This window comes from Mustela putorius, unplaced genomic scaffold (genome assembly GCF_011764305.1).
Source record: "Mustela putorius furo isolate JIRA1106 unplaced genomic scaffold, ASM1176430v1.1 tig00000640_pilon_pilon_pilon, whole genome shotgun sequence".
In the NCBI taxonomy this organism is placed as follows: domain Eukaryota; kingdom Metazoa; phylum Chordata; class Mammalia; order Carnivora; family Mustelidae; genus Mustela; species Mustela putorius.
The window spans coordinates 682,744-705,080 of NW_025421432.1; the positions used below are offsets into that span (position 1 = coordinate 682,744).

At 38.8% G+C, this 22,337-nt stretch overlaps 1 protein-coding gene across 2 annotated transcripts in view; it reads left to right on the forward strand.

Annotated features, from left to right (window-relative positions):
• Positions 1-22,337, forward strand: part of ACSS3 (acyl-CoA synthetase short chain family member 3) — a 155,255-nt gene that overhangs the window by 114,583 nt on the left and 18,335 nt on the right. For both annotated transcript variants that reach the window (XM_004781261.3, XM_045082952.1), the window contains exons 10-13: positions 5,156-5,251; positions 7,963-8,026; positions 19,192-19,273; positions 21,450-21,572. In XM_004781261.3, the coding sequence (XP_004781318.1) occupies positions 5,156-5,251; positions 7,963-8,026; positions 19,192-19,273; positions 21,450-21,572 (365 nt within the window). The remainder of the gene's footprint in view (positions 1-5,155; positions 5,252-7,962; positions 8,027-19,191; positions 19,274-21,449; positions 21,573-22,337) is intronic.

Sequence of the window (22,337 nt, forward strand, 5' to 3'; positions counted from 1 at the left end):
TTTTTTTTTTTAACATTTATGTTTTTTTTTTTTTTTAAGATTTTATTCATTTATTTGACAGAGATCACAAGTAGGAGGAGAGACAGGCAGAGAGAGAGGGAGAAGCAGGCTCCCTGCTGAGCAGAGAGCCCGATGTGGGGCTCGATCCCAGGACCCTGAGATCATGACCTGAGCTGAAGGCAGAGGCTTAACCCACTGAGCCACCCAGGCACCCCTAGTCTAGTGAATTCTTATATGAGAATGAATCCTCCCATTGCTCATGTTCAGGAAGCCACAGAAATCTCAATATGAAGCAACTATTCTAATATACCCTCTGTCCATGCATTTTCTCAGACACATCTCTCTCAAAACCCCAACTAAAATAAACCTAATCACAGAACCTGGATGTTGTAAAAATATTTACATAAATTTTATTTGCATTGTTGTTAGTCATTAACTTTTTGTTCAAAAGCCCTCATTAGCTTGCAGGATCACTTAGACTGAAAGTTTAAGGTCTTACAAGGACTTCACAGTAGTTTTAAATGATCTGTCTCCTCACTACCTATCTAAGCCTATTTCCTGTTAATACTTTCCTCATTTATTCAGCTTCAATAACACCAACTGCCTAACTATTGATTTTTTATTTTTTAAGATTTTATTTATCAGAGAGAGAGAGAAAGAGAGCATGCATACAGAGTGCAGAGGTGGAGAGAGAGGCAGGCTACCTGCCAAGCAAGGAGCCTGAGGTGGGACTCGTTCCCAGGACCCTGGAACCATGACCTAAGCCGAAGGCAATGGCCTAACTGACTGAGCCACCCAGGCGTCCCAAGATTTTTCTTTTTTTTTTTTTATTTGAGAGAGAATGAGAGAGAGAGAGAGCATGAGAAGAGGGAGGGTCAGAGGGAGAAGCAAACTCCTGCTGAGCAGGGAGCCCAATGTAGGTCTCAGTTCCGGGGACTCCAGGATCATGACCTGAGCAGAAGGCAGTCACTTAACCAACTGAGCCACCCAGTGGCCCCTGCCTAACTATTTCTGAAGCACTCTAGGAATAAACTTACCTCAGGACCTTTGCACTTGTGGTTCCTTTCTCATAAATTCTTTGTCCTTAGATGTCACGTGACACAGGTCCTCACTTATTTCAGGTCTTTACTGAAATGTTGCCTTCTCGGGGAGGTCTTTCTGGCCACCCCAAAATTACAGTTCTTTCCCATCACATCTCATACCCTGTCTGTGCTTTTTAAAATTTTCTTGGTGCTCATCACTCTTTAACATGCCGTATGGTTTATTTATGTCTTTCATCATTTGTCTCTCCACCTAGAATGTAAACTCCTTGACCATAGGAATTGTCACTTTTGTTTACTCTTTTATCCCCAGTTCTAATGACAGCCTAGCACGCAAAAGCTGCTCAATAAATATTCGATAGTAAGAGATATGCCCCACCATACCACCATTCGCGAATATGAGAGACCGGGTTCACTCTCTGCCGCAAGGATTTTTCTTGCTCTGAGACACAGTCTGGGTGATTTCTCTTCAGCTCTCTGTGTTCTCCCTAAGAACCTTACAAGTGGTGCACTTATCTATTTCATTCTTCTCCTTGTCTGTAAGAACTATGCAAACTGGGGCAAATGGCTTAAATTTTCTAGGTTAGTCCTTCGCATTTTGCATTTGAAAAAGAATGTTGCCTTTTCTCCCTATTTCCTTATGTAGTTGGATTAAATGCAATAATAAAAACAAAAAGCACTTTTCATAGTACACAGCATAATTCCTATTTGAAAAAAAAAAGTATATTCGTTTCCATTCCTTTTCTTCCTTTAGCGTTAGAAGTTTTAAGGAAAATTCCTTTCAGTAACAGTTCACTAATGCAGTAAGGTAGAGAGGCAGTAAGTGAAGTGTCTGCGTTAGCCGTTAATGCAGTATGACTATAAATGTACCAAAATAACGTAGTCTTCACAAGCTTCAGTTCTTGCCATCTTCTTCCTGGGTGTCTCTTTCTAAGATTAGGTATCTTTGGAAAGATTTCTCCAAATGAAGCATCCAATTCTGTTCTTCAAAGAGAACATTCTGGTTGGCAGCTATTTCCCGGTCACAGTGTGGCATCCGGATTTCCTGTCTCCCTAGATAACTGTTAGCTGGTTAATTATAGCCTGGACAGTGTGAAGCAGATGATTTTAGAACATCTTTGCAGTGGGGTTTTGGGAGTCCTTAGAAGTTTGGTTCAGGCCAGCAGGATGCCCGAGGGCTTGCCCTAGCCAGAAGCCTATTTTGCACACGGACCAGCCTGAGAGCCAGGGTGGGTGCAGTCCATGTGTGTGAATGTGTGAGCACACGGGTGTGCACCTGCCATGCAGGTGGGTCGATACATTCTTTAGGCCTCAGGATGCTCAGAGATAGAGAGAGAGAAAACCAGCATTCCTGTAACAACCATGATGGTCGTTCTCACCCCCACTCCTGTCCTAACTATGGCTCCCTGTGTGGAGCCGAGGAACTGGCATTTTGGATCTTCTACACATCACTACCAAAAGCTGGTTTTCCAGACCCGCAAATGAATCTAACTAAAGTCAGCAAGAGACTCGAATGACTTATGTCATCTACTTTAAGAACCTGAATGGATAATCCTTTACATTGCCCTTAAAATTCTAAGTAATCATACAGAAAAATGTTCTGTTCATACATCTTACAATCATTAACTAGATCAAAACAGCTAAAGGTTCAAAAATTATAAGTACGGAGTCACTACACAGAGATGCTTACGAATCAGGCAAGTGTGTGCGACATCAGCCCACTGGGGCAGGACAAACCGACAGCACATCACTGACTCATTCTTATGTCTTTGTTTAAGACGAGGTTCTTGTCTCACTTCCTCTTCCCATATCTCCTTTCTCCCAACGTCGAGGAAGAAGGCCCGAGGGCCCGCATCCTTCCTGAGAATCCACCAGGTGCAAGATGCAGCAGAGTGCCCGTCAGAGTTTTGTTGTGGTGGTTTCATGTTTGTTTCTCCTTCAGACAGCAGGTCCTGAAGCCACCGGAAGGTTCACTTGTAGATTCTAAGGCCTTCTGTGGACACGTTGCTCAGAGGCTTTGCAGTGTTAAGAAATGTAGAGATTTGAACTTGGAATGACTGAACGCCTCTGGGGTAAACCAACCACAATCAGACACACTTTGAACATAGAAGATACTTCAGCAGCTGCTTCTCTGCCTGGGCTTTAAGGGGGAACAGAAGCGTCCTAAGGGGGACATCTCCCTTCGTCCTGTGTCCTAGTGGCTCCTGTTGCTGGTGTCACCTTGCTCTGTCTGCACACCTTCCTTTAAGCTCTGCACGCTCACTCTCATTCGACAGGGGTCGGCTCCCTTGACCGCTACCACACCGCTTTTGTCTCTCTGTCAGTTTGGAGGACAGCTCAGGTCACTCCGGAGACATTTTTAAAAAGGTGAAGGGAAAAATGTTGCTAACCTTTGCAAATGGGGGTGTGGTTAATTCCCTGCTTTGTTTATGCTGTAGGGAGGAAAGGCAGGGGTACTGCCTGACTGCTGGAATGCGATTTTGTGTATCACCTGTCCATTTTCTTTGTCATGGCATGAACACATTTGAAACACTTGTCATTTGAAAGTTCTTTGTTTAACATCAGAAATGTCTGCTCTGGTGACTTGCTGCTTCTCCTCAGCGGTGACCATATGGCTTAGCACCTTAAGCACTGGACTGTGACTTGGGAACTGTGTTTTAATGTTCCAGAGTCCATCTTCCGTTATTGAAGCGAGCTGAGCCACCATTCATAACATGTGAATAATAAACCAAGCTACTCTGGAAAGTAAAGAACAGTAATAAATTCTTCCTACCATTCTGAAGCGATGTAAATGTGTGATAAATTATGGTAGAAGCCATAGTGGAAAGAATACATTCTGAGTCCTTAGGAAGATAGATGTTTTTTAATATTTTGGATTGCTTTGGATCTAATTGGTTTGGCAGTTGATCCCTTGGGTATATGTGCTGTCTCTGTGTGAATTAAGCCACTAGTTCCGCAACTTTTCACAGTCAATACATCTCATCCTGCTCCTCTACACACGCACATCTCCTATTTAAAAGACCGTGTTAACCCCAAACTTGAGTTCACCAATAATAACAAATGCATTTGTGCATAAAAATAATCACTTTTATGGATTTATGAATTTATGGCTATCATATAATTGCTGCTATTATTTTGACTATTAGCAACTCGAGACAGAAAACAGATTTGTCAGTTTGTTCATCCGTGCAGATTAATTGTGGCAGTCTCTGGTCTTGATGAAATAATCAGCACAGCTTAAAGGCCCTCCTTTCCCTCCTTCCTTCTTGCCTTTCTCCCTGCCGGCTTACCCAACTGCCTGCCTTCTAGAAGCCCAGGGACAGCAGTTTGAGAGCAGTTTAATAAAGCAATGTTAAGTTCAGCTTTAAATGCAAGCTCTCAGGGCAGCTGGAGTTCTTTAAAAATGAGAGAAGATATGGTTCATCTATTCCCCCATAATCTTTGGGTTACTTATTCCAGAGATTAAGCCATATGTAACAAATATCTTGCACGTAGCTTTTATTTACCATGATAAAAACTTTTAGGTGAATTAAGAGAGAGCATCGTTTCTAGAGATCTTTGAGTTCTTGGTATATGTTTTATTTTTTTAAAGATTTTATTTATTTATTTGACAGACAGAGATCACAAGTAAGCAGAGAGGCAGACAGAGAGAGAGGAAGAGAAGCAGGCTCCCCGACGAGCAGAGAGCCCAAAGATGTGGGGCTCGATCCCAGGACCCTGGGATCATGACCTGAGCTGAAGGCAGAGGCTTTAACCCACTGAGCCACCCAGGCGTCCCATGGCATGTGTTTTAAAATTCTCACAGCCACATAATTCTGCATTCTTCATGTGCATCGATTCATAACCAAGAACGTCAGAGAGACCTTTTTTTCAGAAGAAGCATTACTCTATACATTGTTCTCAATTCGTGTCCTTAAGTTTTAAAACTCTTTATCTGGTATCGATTACTGGATCTTTTTTTTTTCATTTTTAAATAATGCATTTCCTCCCTTCATCTATTCCTCGTGCAGAAAAATTCTGTGGCAAACTGGGGGATTTGGGGCAGGGCATACACTGAAGAAACATCATGATCTCAAATTTAAATGTTAAATGATAAATAATATTTATTTCTCCAGAGACTGGATCCCCAATTACAGCATCATGCATTGGATTAGGTAATTCCAAAACACCTCCTCCAGGACAAGCAGGAAAAAGTGTTCCAGGATACAATGGTAAGAAATGACCCTGATTATTTGCAATAAATTTGGTTATTTTTCCATGTCTAATGCGAATCAAATTGCACAGTAAGTGCTTAAAAGTATTTGATTGAATGAACACTATAAATAAATGCATTAATTCTGTTATTAATCCATTGGTTCAAAAATAAGATTGTTGACTTCCAAGGACATGTTCTCAATGACTGTCATAACCAAAAAAACAGTATTTATAAGGCACTTTAAGGATATGGCTATAAATTAATATGTATGGAATACTTGCTTGGTGCAGACTACTTTGCATACATCATTTCATTTAATGATGAATTATAGTTAATTCAGAGGTATCATTACCATCGTAAAGATGTGTTCACTGGTGCCAGGAGAGGCTGAATCACTTTCCTGAGGTAATATGGCTGATGAGGTCCTCTAGACAATGCACACCATTGTGTTTTATTTTGTTTCTTTGCATGTTTTTGCTACAAAAGTTGTAGTGTTTCCCATTACATATGCTACCTTTTAATTTAGGAGTGATGATAAGTCTTCTGAGCCTTGCTGTCTAAAGATAAAATATAAAAAGTAAAGATTCTAAATAGAAAAATCGCTTCATCCATGCTGCTGGTATGTGACGAGAAGATATAATATATTTTAAATATTTGTTTTTAGATTGTTGGTAGTAGCTTTGATAGTTCAGTAATTTCCCTTGGGCTCTACTTGCTAGTTGCATAACTTATACAAGTCACCTAACTTTTCAGAAATTCAATTTTCTTATTTCTAAATGGAAACAATAATTCCACATGCTTCCTGGGGTCATGATGTAACACGAGGGAGCATTACACAAGCACTTGCCAGTCAACAGACTGAACTAAGTCTTAGCTCGCCGTGTGCTGCTATTTCAGAGAAGCCAGACAGACTGACCTGATTTAAACTTACACGTTCCCTTCACAGACAAGGAATACAAAGAACAGGAGTTATTTTATATGTATAAGGTCACACAATTTAGCTTAATAGATGTATGAGGAAAACCCATCTTTGGGAGACAGAATACAGTTCCTACATAGTTTCTATTTGCATGTAAATTATAAAATATAGAGACTTATTCTTTGCCTCTCTGACATAAAAATATTTTATTTTCTTTCTAGTATAATGATGAGTTAAAGAAATGTGGATCATTTGACTTAGCCTAATGCAGATGTATTTATAAAAAGAAAATTTAGATTTTTTTTTTTTTAGGGCAGAAATAGATTTTCTGTGAAGTCAATGACTTTTCCAGGCATGGGAAGGTGAACCTAGCTTTAGTGAAATCCTCACTTTGAACGGTTCTATCATCCCTGCTCCTTTTATCAGAAAAATTGCTTTGTGTTGAGCCATTTTTAGGGGCTGATGTTTGTGGGAGATGTTAAATACATTTCCCTTTCAGTATTTTTATATCCAGCTTTAAGAAAGAGTTAAGCTTTGATGCCTCATGAAATTTCAGTACAGAAACTTCTTGTCTGAAAGCCATTGGCTTACTGATCACATAGGTTAAATGTTAGAACTGAGGTATCTATACCCAAGGAGGTAGTGGTTTTATGACTTAGGATTTTTATGTTTTGTGATTAGAGATTCAGAAGCATAATGTAGTATTCAGTATTATAATGAAAAAAGTGGTATCCACTTGGGAAAGGAAAGATAACCATTTTTTGTGTGTGAAAAATACTCAATGTAACCTAAGTGTCGCATGCATTGAGTACCTTACACAAGCTTGTCACTTTTTTCTTCAAGTAATTCTTAAAACAACACTCAGAAAAGAATCACTCTTACTTTTTATACAGAGAAATCAAAGGCGTAATACGTGTACAGGGCCACAGAGAAAATTGGTCACTGTACTGGGATTTGGGGAAACATAGTGAGGCATGACTTCTACCCTTAATGACCTCCCAATCTTGTGAGAGGAATATTTATGCCACTACTTATGGTCAGAATAGAACCTTAAAACAAAGTGCTCTGGAAACACAAAGAAGGGAATGATTAACTTTTTCTGGGGACAAAATCCTCCTTTTCTCATAGCTTCACTCAGTAGAATAACCTGGATAAATGAAGCCACACAAAGGATCAATTAGAGCTTAAAACACGATGATATATCCTCATTCCCAGGTTGCATTAGGGGTTACGGAATGTGGATTCAAGCTTTGGCCTCCTAAAATCTTTCAGAATTGTCAGGGTGCTGCAGAAAGCACCGGGATAATATTTGGGAATTAAATGGATCTTGAAGGCTCAGAAGTGGATATTAAGCTTTAAATCAGAGAAAGATGTTTCCCAGGCTTTTAAATACTTTTTATTTTTAGTGCTTGAAATATTTTTTTTGTAATGTTAGAACTTGATTTGTTTCCCTTAATTTTTGAAAAGATGCATATATTTTTGATGTTTTTTGGTAGAATAAAAGTCCATGTTAAAGTGGGTATAAACATGGATTATGAAATTAAGAGCATGTTTGAAATGCACTGTCTTTACTTAAGGGAGGTTCTGAGGGAAAATTCATGATCTTGTTAAGAATCAAAGCATGGGCTCTTTTAATTTTTTGTGAGACATGTTAGCATAGTTGTATGTTCATGGTCTTATAGGAATTAAAAGATGTCTGTCAAGTGACAGTTTTTGGGGTTAGAAATAGGAAACATGGAAAAGTTTAAGCTTTAAGGTTATGCATTTTTATTCAAATTTATATTATTTGTTTATATTTTACTTTGCAGTTATGATTTTGGATGACAACATGCAAAAACTGAAGGCTCGATGTTTAGGAAATATTGTGGTAAAGTAAGAAAAAATTTCAATACTATTATATAAGAGAGCATGAATTGATATATAATATTAAGAAAAAATTGGAGTGGTTGTGATGATAGTACCAGGGAGGGGGTTGCAAAAGAAGCTCATGCATTGTTTGAGAATACATAATGCCAACTCCTGTTGTTTAAAGAGGGAAACCCCATTAAGGAGAGCACGCAATCTGATGAGCACTGGGTGTTATACCAGTAATGAATCATTGAACACTGCACCAGAAACATGATGGACCATATGTTGGCTAATTGAATTTAAATTAAAAAATAAATTAATTAATAAACATGGAAACCCCATAAAGTGGAACAGATTTAGGTATGATTTTTTTTAAACATTTTATTTATTTATTTACAGACAGAGATCACAAGTAGGCAGAGAGGCAGGCGGAGAGAGAGAAGCAGGCTCCCTGCTGAGCAGAGAGCCCGATGTGGGTCTCCATCCCAGGACCCTGAAATCATGACCTGAGCCAAAGGCAGATGCTTTAACCCACTGAGCCACCCAGGTGTGCCTAGATATGACTTTTTTTAAAGATAAATCTTGCATTTTAAATATTTTTTGATGTTATAATGTAACTTAAATACCAGAAATCTAAAGAAGTATATAAAGATTCTATGCTCCCACCCTTTGGCGATACAACATTAATTTTATAGTATATATGACTTTTTCCTTTTGGCATGCATTGTAGATTGTCAAAACAATTCAGTTCATCTTTTTTTTTTTTTTAAAGATTTTTTCTTTATTTATCTGACAGAGATCACAAGTAGGCAGAGAGGCAGGCAGAGAGAGAGGAGGAAGCAGGCTCCCTACAGAGCAGAGAGCCCGATGTGGGGCTCGATCCCAGGACCCTGGGATCATGACCTGAGTCAAAGGCAGAGGCTTAACCCACTGAGCCACCCAGGTGCCCCTCAGTTCATCTTTGTATTGCCGTTTTCCCTTAAACTTGTCTCATGAGCATCATTCACTTTAGCTCTGCCCCTAAAAATGTTTATCCCCATTCTAGAGCTCTTAGTCTTTTTTGAATATTTATGATTATAAATAATGACATATTGAACATCTTTTTCTGTGTGCTGTCTTTTCTCCTTTTCTGATAATCACTATAGTACTGAATAATTTCTAAAAGTATCATTACTGAGTCAAATAGCAGCATAATATAAAATCCCTGACTCAGGAAATACCACAATCCCTTGCTAACATTTTTCATCCTTGTTCAATTGTAAGCAAGGTGTCAAAATTTGAAGTCAAAATATTACTGAAGTGGAAGTTGGTTAAATTGGGGGACAAGCAGGCGCCTGGGTGGCTCAGTGGGCTGAAAGCCTCTGCCTTCGGCTCAGGTCTTGATTTCAGGGTCCTGGGATCGAGTCCCGAGTCGGGCTCTCTGCTCAGCAGGGAGCCTGCTTCCTCCTCTCTCTCTGCCTGCCTCTCTGCCTACTTGTGATCTCTGTCTTTCAAATAAATAAATAAAATCTTTAAAAAAATTGGGGGACAAGCAGGATGTGACATTATAATAATTAATACAGGTTGCTTTAGTGCCCCTGATGAGCAAGACATTGGCATCCTTACTGATGTGGTTTAGTAGTAGAACTTGGCAGAAGGAGCTACTCTAAATAAAGAACATTTTATGTCAGGCCTGAAAAAAGATTTGTTTTCCCATTTATTTAAAAAAATTCTTGGGAAAAAAATAAAAGAATTCTTTGGGCTCCTGGGTGGCTCAGTCGGTTGAGTATCTGACTCTTGGTCTCAGCTCAGGTCTTGAACTCAGGCTTTTGAGTTGAACCCCTGCACAGGGCTCTATGCTGGATGTGGAACTTCCTTTAAAAAATGAAACGAAATGAAAAAGTAAAATGAATTCTTATGACTTGGCATCCTGTCTCAGGTCAGAGACCTAACCTGAGGTATGAAATTGTCTCAGGTTAGGTCTCTGAACTGCAGGATATCAGACATATACCCTCACCTGTCCCGAAACCTAACCCTATACCCAAGCCCTAACCCAAACCTAAACCCTATATCTGAGGAAGTGGGGAAGGAAAATGTGGTGAATTTATACAATAGACTGTTATTCAGCAGTAAAAATGTATGAGATCTTGGCATTTACAACAACAGAGATAGAGCTAGATTTAAAAAAAAACAAAACTATCATTTAAAATTCTGTGAAAATGAATAGAAAAACAGCAACTTAAAAAAGAATATTTTTTCGGGTCAAAATACTATAACCTTACAAAAAGCTAACAGAGCGGATACACTTTATGATACAATTCTCAGATTCTCATGTTATCCCTAAACATGTAAGCACTATATTACTTTTTTCAAGTTTAAATTTTAAGACATATTGTTGGCAAAATGGAAAAATTAAATACTGAATATACCATTTATTTATCTTATTCTGAGCCTCATATGTTAACATAGAACTGGTTGAAATCTGACCTCTTAGGGGGAAAATGGTAGGGATGGGGGGATGGTGTTCTAAGAAATTAGTAATCTGAACAAGATTGTAGGTGGTGGTTTAGCTTACTTAGGGAAGCACATGGCTTTTGAGAGCCTTTAAAAGCACTCTAGCAGCATACTTTTTGTATAATCTGTTAGTGAATCTATTTCACAAAACAACTCATGTACGATCCCAGGGGGAGTGTTTGATGCCAGCAGTTTTATACCCTTCACGTGTTCTGTCATTCTCATTTTTGGTGGCTTTGCCCTACTTCCATTCAAAAATAATAAAATATAGCAAAAGGCCATATAGACTGTATTTTTTCTTGAAGTCATTAATGTTGCTTCTAGTACTTAAGAGTAACACAGGTATTGCCTCGAAGCCTTCTGTCGTTTAGATCATCACCAATTCAGAATTATTTTCTTCCCTTTGCATTCCTGAACAGGGAATTTCATTGTACTGATCTGGGATTCTGAAATTTCTATGTGAATTATTTGAAGATATCATATGTTATGACATGCGGTGGAGTTTGATTCCTTCCTTAAGTTCCTGGTGAAACTAGATGTTTGAAAATTATATATATATATATATATATATATAATTGTATTCAAAAGATAAAGTAGAAAAAAACAGGAAAAAATGTTCCCACCAAGATCTTTCTCTCTCTCTCTCTCTTTCTCTCTTTTTAAGAATAATTCGTGAAATTTTTTTTAGGAACTTGTTTTTATCTGGGAGAGCAAGGATTTCCTTTTGAAAACCACTTCTCCAGTGGCCTTTTCACCCTAACCCATCAACCTCAAAATTATTTGTACATCTCGGGACGCCTGGGTGGCTCAGTGGGTTAAGCTGCTGCCTTTGGCTCAGGTCATGATCCCAGCGTCCTGGGATCGAGTCCCACATCGGGTTCCTTGCTTGGCGGGGAGCCTGCTTCTCCCTCTGCCTCTGCCTGCCACTCTGTCTGCCTATGATTGCTCTCGCTTCTCTCTCTATGACAAATAAATAAATAAAATCTTAAAAAAAAATTATTTGTACATCTCAGTGGCTGCCTGTAGCATACGTAGGACATTTTCACATTTAACATCAATAAGACTTGTTTCTCTTAGTCCATAGCTGTTCTCTGTGCCTTGAGGGGATACACTGTTCATCCAGAATGTGAAATAGTCAATGAATGCTTTTTAAGAGCTCATAATAAATATATGTTTAATTGAATTAAGGGGAAGAAAAAAGCACAGCTTTTTGACTTAATGAAGATTGTTCCGGTTTTTAAAAAAATAGTGTGTAATTTGAGAGAGAATATTTTTTTTCAGGCAGACCACATGCGATCTGACAGCAGGCTTCATTCCCGATATTGGCTACATGGGCACCCAAAAAACCTTGGTGGACTGTAAGAGGGATTATGCCTGGTGGCAGGGTCCACAAAACATCTGAGATTCTGAATTTTAAGAAACGTATTGACCCTCAAGTTTGAAAAACTTACAACAAAAGTTAACACATATTTAATTAAATACATTTGAAATTGAACATTGTAGCAACTTCGGGGTCAGTTTAGTCTTCATAAATTTTTCATCTCATGTGCAAACAGTGTTTAGGTCTTTTCCCACTCTGCACAATTTCTGAATATATACAGTAACTGCTGAGAATAGCCAAATGTAAGCTAAAATGTGTGTCTTCTTGCCAAATAATTTTAAAAGCAAAATTACAACTTTTCTTCCAGAAAAAAATTCTTGTTTCTATGGTCTATTGCTATGTTTTATTATTTGTGCACATATATGGGGTGAGGCCACCGTAATAAGAATAATTAGTGTCCACGGGGGACTGAAAACTGAGACGGCATCAAAAAATCACGCCTGGGAGTGAGCCCTGGCCAGAGTTAGATGCCGCGTTCAATTATTCATACCCATGCTTTTCTTCATTATTTTGTATGGTGACTAAGAGCAGTTTGGAAGGGCAGCACTCCCAAATGTTGCTTATGTTCACTAATTATACTTGTAGTATAATTACAAAAATATGGGGAAAGACTGTATGGAATATTTGAAATGTGTGGATCTCAAACTATATTATGATAAGTTAATAAAAAATGACTCATTCTTTTGAGCCTAGATTTATTTGCTTTTATAAGTCCTGCTATACCTGCTTCTTTCATTATAAAATCTGCTCTAGATAGGATAAATAACATTGGAAACTATCCTTCTCTAACAGTTTCTTTACAATCTGAAGCTATAATCATATTTCCACCCTTTTTGAGATGTTAAGTAAGTGTAATGATTCTTTTTATCATATTAAGACAATTCACCTAAAATGAGAAATAGTGGTATGTGGAAATGTTGAAGAACAGAAAACTCTTGTTCCACTTCTTTTTTTCCACTTCTTTGTTAATGCTTTTTAGAAATCACTCTTTTTCTGTCTTGGGGATCCCTTCACTGGAAGGGAGACATTTAAGTGATTCCTTAAACTACTGTAGACCTTAGGTTGTAATAAACAGGAGTCCCGTAGCTTTCGTACGTTCTCTGCATTCACAGATTTTGCCTTTCTAGTAGAAGAGAAACTACGTGTCTTTGTAGATGTTAGCAAATTTCTTTGATTTTTGAAACCTACCCCAGGCAGTTAATTTAGTGGGAAAGTTATGGTGTCTGAGTTGCTATGAATACAGAATGTTCACGACTTGTGGGAGGTGTCCCTGCAATTGCATCCAGAGCTCTCAAGTGCAGAAGTAAAACAGCCAGTAATTTCCAAGCAACACAGAGCAGGGCGTGAAAGAACATTTTCACTGTAGTTGCCTTCCTCAGTACCACACTGCTCGAGGTTATTAAAGCCATAGGTCTCTGCCTACTGTAACAAGTGGGCAATAGTTGATCAAAACCAACTTGTACTGACTAATAAATCTTTTCCACGGTATTCAGGTTTTTTTTAAAAGGAAAAAAAAAAATGAGGCCTCTGTTCTGGGCATGCATTTTCTTGGACCAGATCTAGTTGCTGCTACTGATAGCAGAGCTTACCTGTCTCCTGCTGTGTGCTCTGGGGGTGGGGAGGAGGCTGTGCCCTGCTGACAGTGGTGGAGTAGGAGGGAGCTATAGGGCAGGGTCCACGTGGCTTCTGCTCTGGTGCCTGCCGGTTTCTCAGCCTCCAGATATTGAACTCCTGTCCCCTAATGGTGTGTGTTATAGCTTCCCTTTATAGTCACTTTGCTGCTGTCTTGGGAGAGGGTCAGGACGGCTCTCTTTTCATCAGTATATCCTTTGTGTAAAACTGAGGATGACACGTGTTCCTTTCTAAATATCAGATGCAAATTTTAGTATGACCTTTTATTAGCCTTATGACATCACTGGGGTGTAGACCGTGGGACAGATATTATCCTCATTTTAGACATGGGTATATCTAAACATCTTTCACAGTGAGTGACACTGCTAGAATTCACATTTATAACCTGGTCTTTTGTCCAGAGAGAAAGAAGTTACGGTCTAATCAGTCTCTTTGTGGGGAGACAAAAAGTAGCTTCATATGAAAATCTCAAGTGAAGCCTCAGACTCCATAGGAAATGCTGGGAGGGAAAGTTGGGATCTAATCCCAGAATTCTCTAGGCAACAGGAGTTATATCTTCAATTTACTTCTGTTATTGTGGGGATTCCTAATGGAACAGTAAATACAGACCATCCTATATTATCTGGGAAGGGAGACCTAAGAGTTTTACACTCCAGAGTGATCTTGAATGTCAGCGTTCTACATCGATGGGCATTCCCTTCCTTTCTTATGTATTTAAGGATTTCTCAGCACTCCCATGCTTCCCCATCAGTGTGTGCTCAGGTGTATGTGCACGCGCGCGCACAAACACACACACACACACACACACACACACACACACGGGATCACTTCAGTTATTTCTCTTTCCCCTTAAGATTGGTCTCTGAGGAAAGACATTCTCTGAGGGTACCTCTTGATTCACAACTGGACAGGTTGCAACCAAAGTTCCCTTTCACTCTGCTTGAAAGTGTTGGGAGGGGGGAGGGGGGTTGGGAGAGGGGGGTGGGGTTATGGACATTGGGGAGGGTATGTGCTATGGTGAGTGCTGTGAAGTGTATAAACCTGGTGATTCACAGACCTGTACCCCTGGGGATAAAAATATATTGTATGTTTATTAAAAAAAAAATTTAAAAAAAAAGGAAAGAAAGAAAGAGTTGGGAAAGGTATCATCACAGAGTAGTAGCATTTTATCTTGGCTTTGAAGGAGGAGTGCAGAGACTAACCAGCCTGTGTCTCAGTATTTTCAAATCTTCCCCTCCTTCTGTCAGTCTACCGTATCTTTATGTTTTTGTAACTACGGAAAACAGTTTTCTTTTTCTGTAACTTCAGAAGAAGAGCACCATGGCATCCATTATTCCAGAAGGAATAGGGTAGTCATTAGGCTATGTTAATTTGGAATTCTTTTAAAAAAAATCTACTCTAGGTCTTATATACATAACTTTTTTCTGGAGCTTGTTGCTTCTCTTCTCTGTTCCTGCTTTTCTTTTGGACCATTATATGGCATCTTTCAAGGATCTTTTTTTAGACGCCCTTTCTAGTATTGAAATTGCAACATCTGAATTTTTAAAATATATTGTGCTTTATTAGTGAAGAACAGATCGTATTTCTGGTTTTATCCTGCTAATTACTGATTGCAATCTCTTATCTTGCTCTCCGGCCTGTTCCTCAATGAGATTTGGGGATATTGAAGCAGTTTTCTGGAACATCTCACAAATGATTGGGAGGCACATATGCCGTTTCCGGCAGATCCACACCTTGGCTTTTAGGTGTGGGCTTAGATTCAGGGATAACACTTTCCCTTCCAAGAGCTCCTGCTGGTACAGAGTCTAAGGAGCTGCCATCAAACTTGCCTGACAAACATCTTTACATTATTGCACTAACTTAATGGAATAGACATCATTCGTGATGTCTTTCTCTGCATCTGTATCATAAAAATACTAAGTATCTTATAATACACATTATGCCAGGCCCTTCATGTGTCTGAGACCGGAATTTATATCTTTATATCATCAATGTCTAACATGGTGACTGAGGAATATCAAGCATCCAACAAATATTGATTGAATGGAGAAAATAAATACATGAGTTAATGCACATATGCATACATGAATGAATGAATAAAACATAATTCCTCTGGTGTTTTCTTCTCTAACTTCATAGTCTCTTCACTGGCTACTTCTAGTCACATCTTTCCCATCTTAAATTGGCCTGCTTCTTTGCCTTAAACCAATAACGTATCTTTCCTTCCAGTCACCCACAAACTTTAAAAAAAGTGTGGTCTAACTTCCTGTCTCCACTTAATTACTTCCTGTTTACTTTTTAATCACTCCTGTTATTGTCTGCTCCACAGACAATCCTGAGAACACTCAATATATCTTCATCGGTAAGTCCCTTGACCTCTCACGAATCACTCTCAAACAAAATCTGTGTTTCTATGACCTTGTTGAATATTCAGTCATTATTAAAATTCTACTGTAGTGGCTCCTAAAATATTGTTTTTTCCTAGTTCCCATACATCTGATTTTCTTTCTTTTTTTTTTTTCAATCATCTTATTTCTTTGGTCCTTAAAGAAGAATAACATTGGGCCTTGATTTATTCCTTCCATTTTATGCACTGTCTCTGTATCATATCCTTGTTATGTTTTTAATTCTCAAGGTCTATAGGTATATACAAATTGATGCAGGAGTGAGAAATTGTATAAAAATCCCTACTGTCCCTGTTGTTCAAAAAATTTAAGTGTTTAAAATGTGCAACAGCTGAAAAAGCCTATGTGCTAAAAGTTTGTTAATGTGTTCCCTTGGAGGATGGCTACATACAATTTAATTGTCTAAGTTTTAATCAATTATAAGAATATAATCTATCTGTTAGTAATTGTTGGTATCATAGTTCTCTCAGGAAGTAAGAGAAAACCTAAATTATCAAGGCATCTTCTTTTTAAGGACAGAGGTTGCAGATGTAACCAACTTCTGGAAAGTGTAAAATATTCCTTTTCTCTCTAATAACACTCACCAGAAAATGCTACACTCTCCATCCATGTGCACAGGTGCATACTAGGCCACCAGGAAACTCAGATTGCCTACAGTACCCAAAGTACTAATTCTCTGGGATTATAAGTGCAAATACGTAGGAGTCTCTACTGGGAGGAGGCAATGTGGGAGGTTGCTGGGGATCAAAATTTGTATGTGGGGTAGATAAAATGAAAGAGAGGCTTATTTAACAGTATGTCCTTCTACATACACAGTTTTTAGTATGGGCAGTGTTAAGTATTTCAGGATTTGGATGGGCATTTCTGTATACCAGCAATCAGATGGGGCTAAGGAACAGGTGCTCCCATTAGACTTGGTGTCCGAGTTCTAATTTGCCTCAGACCCCAGCGCTCTCTGATGTCCCCAAAGTTGCCTGAGTGTCCGTTGCCATTTATTATCACAGTTACTTTTTATTTTTCTTATAGTTTAAAACTATCACCATGAACAACAGAAAGGATTATATATCAGGATGTATTTGGGAGGGGAGGAACAACTGAAAATTATTTATTTAATATGTAAGCAGCACCCAGGTCCACCGAGATTTTTGTCAATTCTTTTATGTTACATATAGCCGGCTTCCCTCATTACTATGATCACTTCTGGCCTGGACTGGCTTCGATTTACCATCTACCACCCCTTCCTGCTGTCCTCTTCTCTCTTTATCCTCAGCGTCCTGAAAATACTGCTGCATGGAGTGTATTTTGGTGGCTGTCCTATTCATATTTTATTTCCATGTTTAATAACGAATGATTTATGCTTGTCTATAAAATATTAACAATAAAAACAAACTGACAAAGTGAAATTATATACATAGAGCCTTGAGACTGATGTAGCAAAGTCAGTTACAAGGACACAAAGGGACCATCTTCAGCCTCTGCCTTGACGTGCAGGCTTAGCGATGAACAGCGAGAGTAACAGCAGCAGAATCTCTGTCGTTCTCCTTACAAACTGCTTTCCTTTTTTTTTTTTTTAAGATTTTATTTATTTATTTGACAGACAGAGATCATAAGTAGGCAGAGAGGCAGGCAGGGGGTGGGGTGAGGCGGGGAGCAGGCTCCCAGCTGAGCAGAGAGGACCCTGAGATCATGGCCTGAGCTGAAGGCAGAGGCTTTAACCCACTGAGCCACCCAGGCCTCCTACAAACTGCTTTCATACGCATTTTATGCAACAACATGAGGCCCAGAAATGCGGATGTTGCATTTGTTCCTCCATTGTAAAATAGTACAAAATGAAACCCTCTCAAGGGGAGGGCTTCCCGGGAGGCTGGCAGAATGGTGGAGCTGGGCCACCGATCCCACCTGTAGCAGCACTTTCTGTCTGACAGAATGTGAGAATACAATTCAGAGCCTCAAAGGTCTAATATTGGGGTAGGGGATGCGTGACATTGCCTCATGTGGCCTGTCTACTTTGTTTCCAGTATTCTCAGCATCAGTTCTGTGAAGTCGTTACCTCACTTAGTATTTTTTATGGCATGAGCCTGGAGAGGGAAGTTTTTTGAAATTCCTTGAGTTTCACAATATCTCAATTTCCCAACGTTAAAGCATCTAAAAGGGTCTTGTGTCCAGAAAACAATCTGAGTGGTTATTTTCGTTAGGGGACACCTCCTGCAGGGGACCAGTGTGAGAACTTGTTCATTTACCTGTACAGACAGACAGACAAAGATGGAGCCCTGCCAGGTGTAGAACACCTGTTCCAGATTATGGAGGAAAGCAAGAAATATAAGAGCAAATTGATTGAAAAGAAGGGCACATCCTATCTTATATTTTATTTGATCATTTTTAAACAACAAATTTATTATTTTTTATTAACATACAATGTATTATTTGTTTTAGGGGTACAGGTCTGTGAATCATCAGTCTTACCCAATTCACAGCACTCACCATAGCACATGCCCTTCCCCGTGTCCATCCCCCAGCCACTCCATCCCTCCCAGCCCCCCTCCCCTCCAGCAACCCTCAGTTTGTCTCCTGAGATTCAGAGTCTCTGATGGTTTGTCTCCCTCTCCGGTTTCATCTTGTTTCATTTTTTTCCTCCCTTTCCCCATGATCCTCTATCTTGTTTCTCAAATTCCTCAAATCAGTGGGCATTATGCTAAGTGAAACAAGTCAATCAGAGAAAGACAATGATCATATGATAGGTTATATTTCATATTCTCCAGTATTTCCATGTGTTCATCCAATGAGAAATCACATACATTGGGATGGTCCTCAAAAGGAAGAATGCAAGAGGGCGTAGAGAGAGAGAATTCCCTGAGGCAGATTGATTGTGAAGATGAGATTGTTTGTGGAATGTTGAATTGGAACATTTCATCACACAGAGATGGGCAGAGGGGGCAGTTGGGAGCTTGGTACTTAAATTTTTTTTTTAATTAAAAAAAAATATTTGCCTATGGTAGAAGGATATTTGTCCTAAAAAGTAATTTGGTGATGCATTTGTGGTTCCTTTTTGCAGATGTTATGCTTCTTTTGTGCCCTTTCCAGAAACTGTAGTCATCCCTCAATGATACGCATGGCCATCTACTTCAGCCTTAGTCAGACATGATATGTCCAGCAGGTTTCAGGGTTGTATTTCAATGTGGGATTGACTTGCAATTATCCATCACACTAGAAATTATTCTACTCAATCTATCTTTATTACCACTTTGATCATAATTCTAACTGCTTTGTTTTTCTATAAGGTTGCCATTACCGCCTGGGGCTTTTTCAGGACTCTGGAAGAATCAGGAGGCATTCAAGCATTTATACTTTGAGAAATTTCCTGTAAGAACTTTATTATACATTTTTTAAAAACCTTCCAAAGTATTTCTTGCCTGTTAAGTTGAGCACTTAGTCCTGGCATCGTAGATAACAGTACAACTTTTCAAGTTTATCTGGACCAAGTTCCAGATCTCAGAAACAAGAATGCCCAAACCACAATGATTAAAGTAAATCATTTTTATATTTATTTTTTATCAGTCTCTGGGCATAGACATTTCTGTTCTTCTTAGCACATTTTCCTGAAATTTAGCAGCCCTCAATATCAGGAAAGTTTTTATTAAGCTAAAGACTTTTAGGGGACTATCTCTATTCCTCCCTGCATTGAATCCTGCTATAGACTGAGAGCACCTGCTCAGAATTGTACCCTGTCCCTAGAACCCCTTAATCTTCTCTACAGCTGGTTATGTGAGCAAAGTTCATTTGGATTCCCCACAGTTGTATTTTTCCATTCTTTTACCTATTTTTGACATTTGTTCTTAAATGTTCTCCTAGCTTTTTATTTTAAGTTCCCATTTTAAAATACAGACACATGCTAGACATGGTGTTCCTACAGCACAAATTCCAGCCACCTGGATGACAAAAAGTGTTCTACTTTTTGTCTTGTTATTTACCTGTTTCTCCACATCATGGTGATGTGTTTTGTGTTTATAACAATGCTTTACTGATGATACACGTCAGGTCCCGCCATCATATTGCTGCTGTCCTTTGACTTCTATTTCTTTCCAAGAGATTCTTGGTTCCCATTAGGCAGTAGGCGAAAAGAAAAAAAAATAAGAGAATGGTTAGGATTTCATATAAAAACAAAAACAAAAACAAGTCTCCCTGTTCAGCATTTTATCTTGATTATTTTTGAGTGAAGGACAGGTGACCTAGTCAAGCCGACCAATGACAAGATTTAAAAGAGCTTCCTTTAGAAAGAGATCGTGAAATTAAATGACCTCAGCAGCTGAGGTTAAAGCAGCCCCCGACTGACCGTGGCTGGGAAGATTTGTCAGCAGAGCTGAGCTCTGCCAGTCCAGTCTATCTGCCCGATGGGCCTCTGGTTAAATCATCAGAGTCCTGATGTGATGAATAACACCTGACAATGGCAAAGAAGGTGTGCCTGTGGTTTCAACACGGGCACCTTTATCACCGAAAGCTCCTTCAGAGTCTCTGTTTACAGTTAACCTATGTGGAGTGACTCTGTAAATAGTCTTGCCTTGTTACCCTGACTTCAGACTTCTCATCTAAGGGCTTAATCACCGCTCAAAAAGGTTGAGTAAATTGCCTGGAGTTTAGAAGTGTTGGAGCTCAAAATGGAGCTCATAAAGTCCAGTTCCACGGTCCATGCTCTGTAACTGTACTCCAGGTTTTCTGTCCAACAGAAGTGGCAGTCAGAGCGGCCAGTTACTGAGGGTTTACGGTGGGACAGGGCCTGCTGTCCTTAGATACACCATCTCATCTGTGCTTCGGAGAAGCTTATAGGGTAGAGCCCACTACCCTGTGTAACAGAGGAGCACCCTGAGTCTCAGAATAAGAGGCTCAAATAGTGACTCATCTGAATTGTTCCTAAAGCCCGTGCTCGTTAACGTAACTGTCAGGATAACTGAAAAGCATTGGAAGTAATATTTTGTTCTACTTCTTATTCTTCTTGATTCTTCATTCTGTTGTGATTTCTGGACCAGTGAAGATGTGCTGCTACTTTGAGTTGATTAAAAATTAAATTTCATCCCTATTATTACATTTCATGGAAGCTCGGGTCTAATCCAAATTCATGTTAATAAACTAGTGCTGTATTTTGTAATAATTTATAGAGAGCTTTAAAAGTTTTAAAAATTAATATAATTAAAGAAGAAATCCATCAAAGAAGTACTTTCTAATACCAAAGTATGTTGGAAATATTGAACTGTTACTTCTCCATTAAAAAAAATTGAGTTCCTAACCTTCACAACTCTAAGTTCAAACATCTAACTTAAATATATATAAGAATGCTTAAATTTATTCCTGGCTATTAGTGGAGCAAAGAGATTCTAGTAAGTTATCAAAATCAAAAGGAGTTTAATTCCATAGCCTAGGAATGAAGAAAAGTTAAATGCATGCCATTAATCCATTTCTATCACATTTTATATTATACCAAACTTAAATGATTGCATTACCTAGCAATACATGCTAATTAGACATTATTGATTCTTATTTTCAGGGATACTATGACACCATGGATGCTGGTTACATGGACGAAGAAGGCTATTTATATGTTATGTCTCGAGTTGATGACGTGATAAATGTTGCGGGTCACAGGATTTCTGCAGGTGCTATTGAAGAGGTATAGATAAGTATGGATTTTCTGTTCCAGGTGGTATTGAGAACAGAGCTGAAGTCAGTAATTGAGGTTAAGTAGTGTACCTGGAAAATTACCCTTCATTTGATGCAAAGGCTAGGTTATTCTCATATCTGTCTCACCTCACTTCCTCTTGTGTAAATCCTCCTGTTCTCCACACTCCCTGATCTCTGTCTAGGTGGTAGGGAGGAATTTTAAGAAGCTACATTTATGTGTTATTTATAGGAGAGCTTATATACTCTTGCTTCTTGATCCTTGCTACTTGATTGCCTCTAGGTTCTTGATTTTCTCTTGCTTAATAACCTGGTTTGCATACCATCTTTAACTGGTATGAGATTTAAACATTTTACTGTACTCTTAAATCCTAAGAATTTTCTTCCAATGTAAATACATTGTCGCAATGTCTCCAGAAGTTTTTTTTTTTAATATTATGTATTTAATTTGTATACTTACATAGTGTAAAATCCACTTGATTGTTGTACAATACTATGAGTTTTTATACTTGTATAGATTCTTGGAACCTTCACCACAGGTAGGATACACAAAAATGTCAACACTGCTGAAGAATTCTCTTTTAACATTGACCTTCGTATTCTGACCCTCCCCATCCCTGGTGACTACTGATTTTTCTGTTTCTATGTTTTTGCTTCTCTAGAATGTCATAAAATGGACTTATACAGTTACATAATATTTGGAGACTGGGTTATTTCATTTAGAAAAATACATTCGAGATGTATCCAAGTTTTTGTG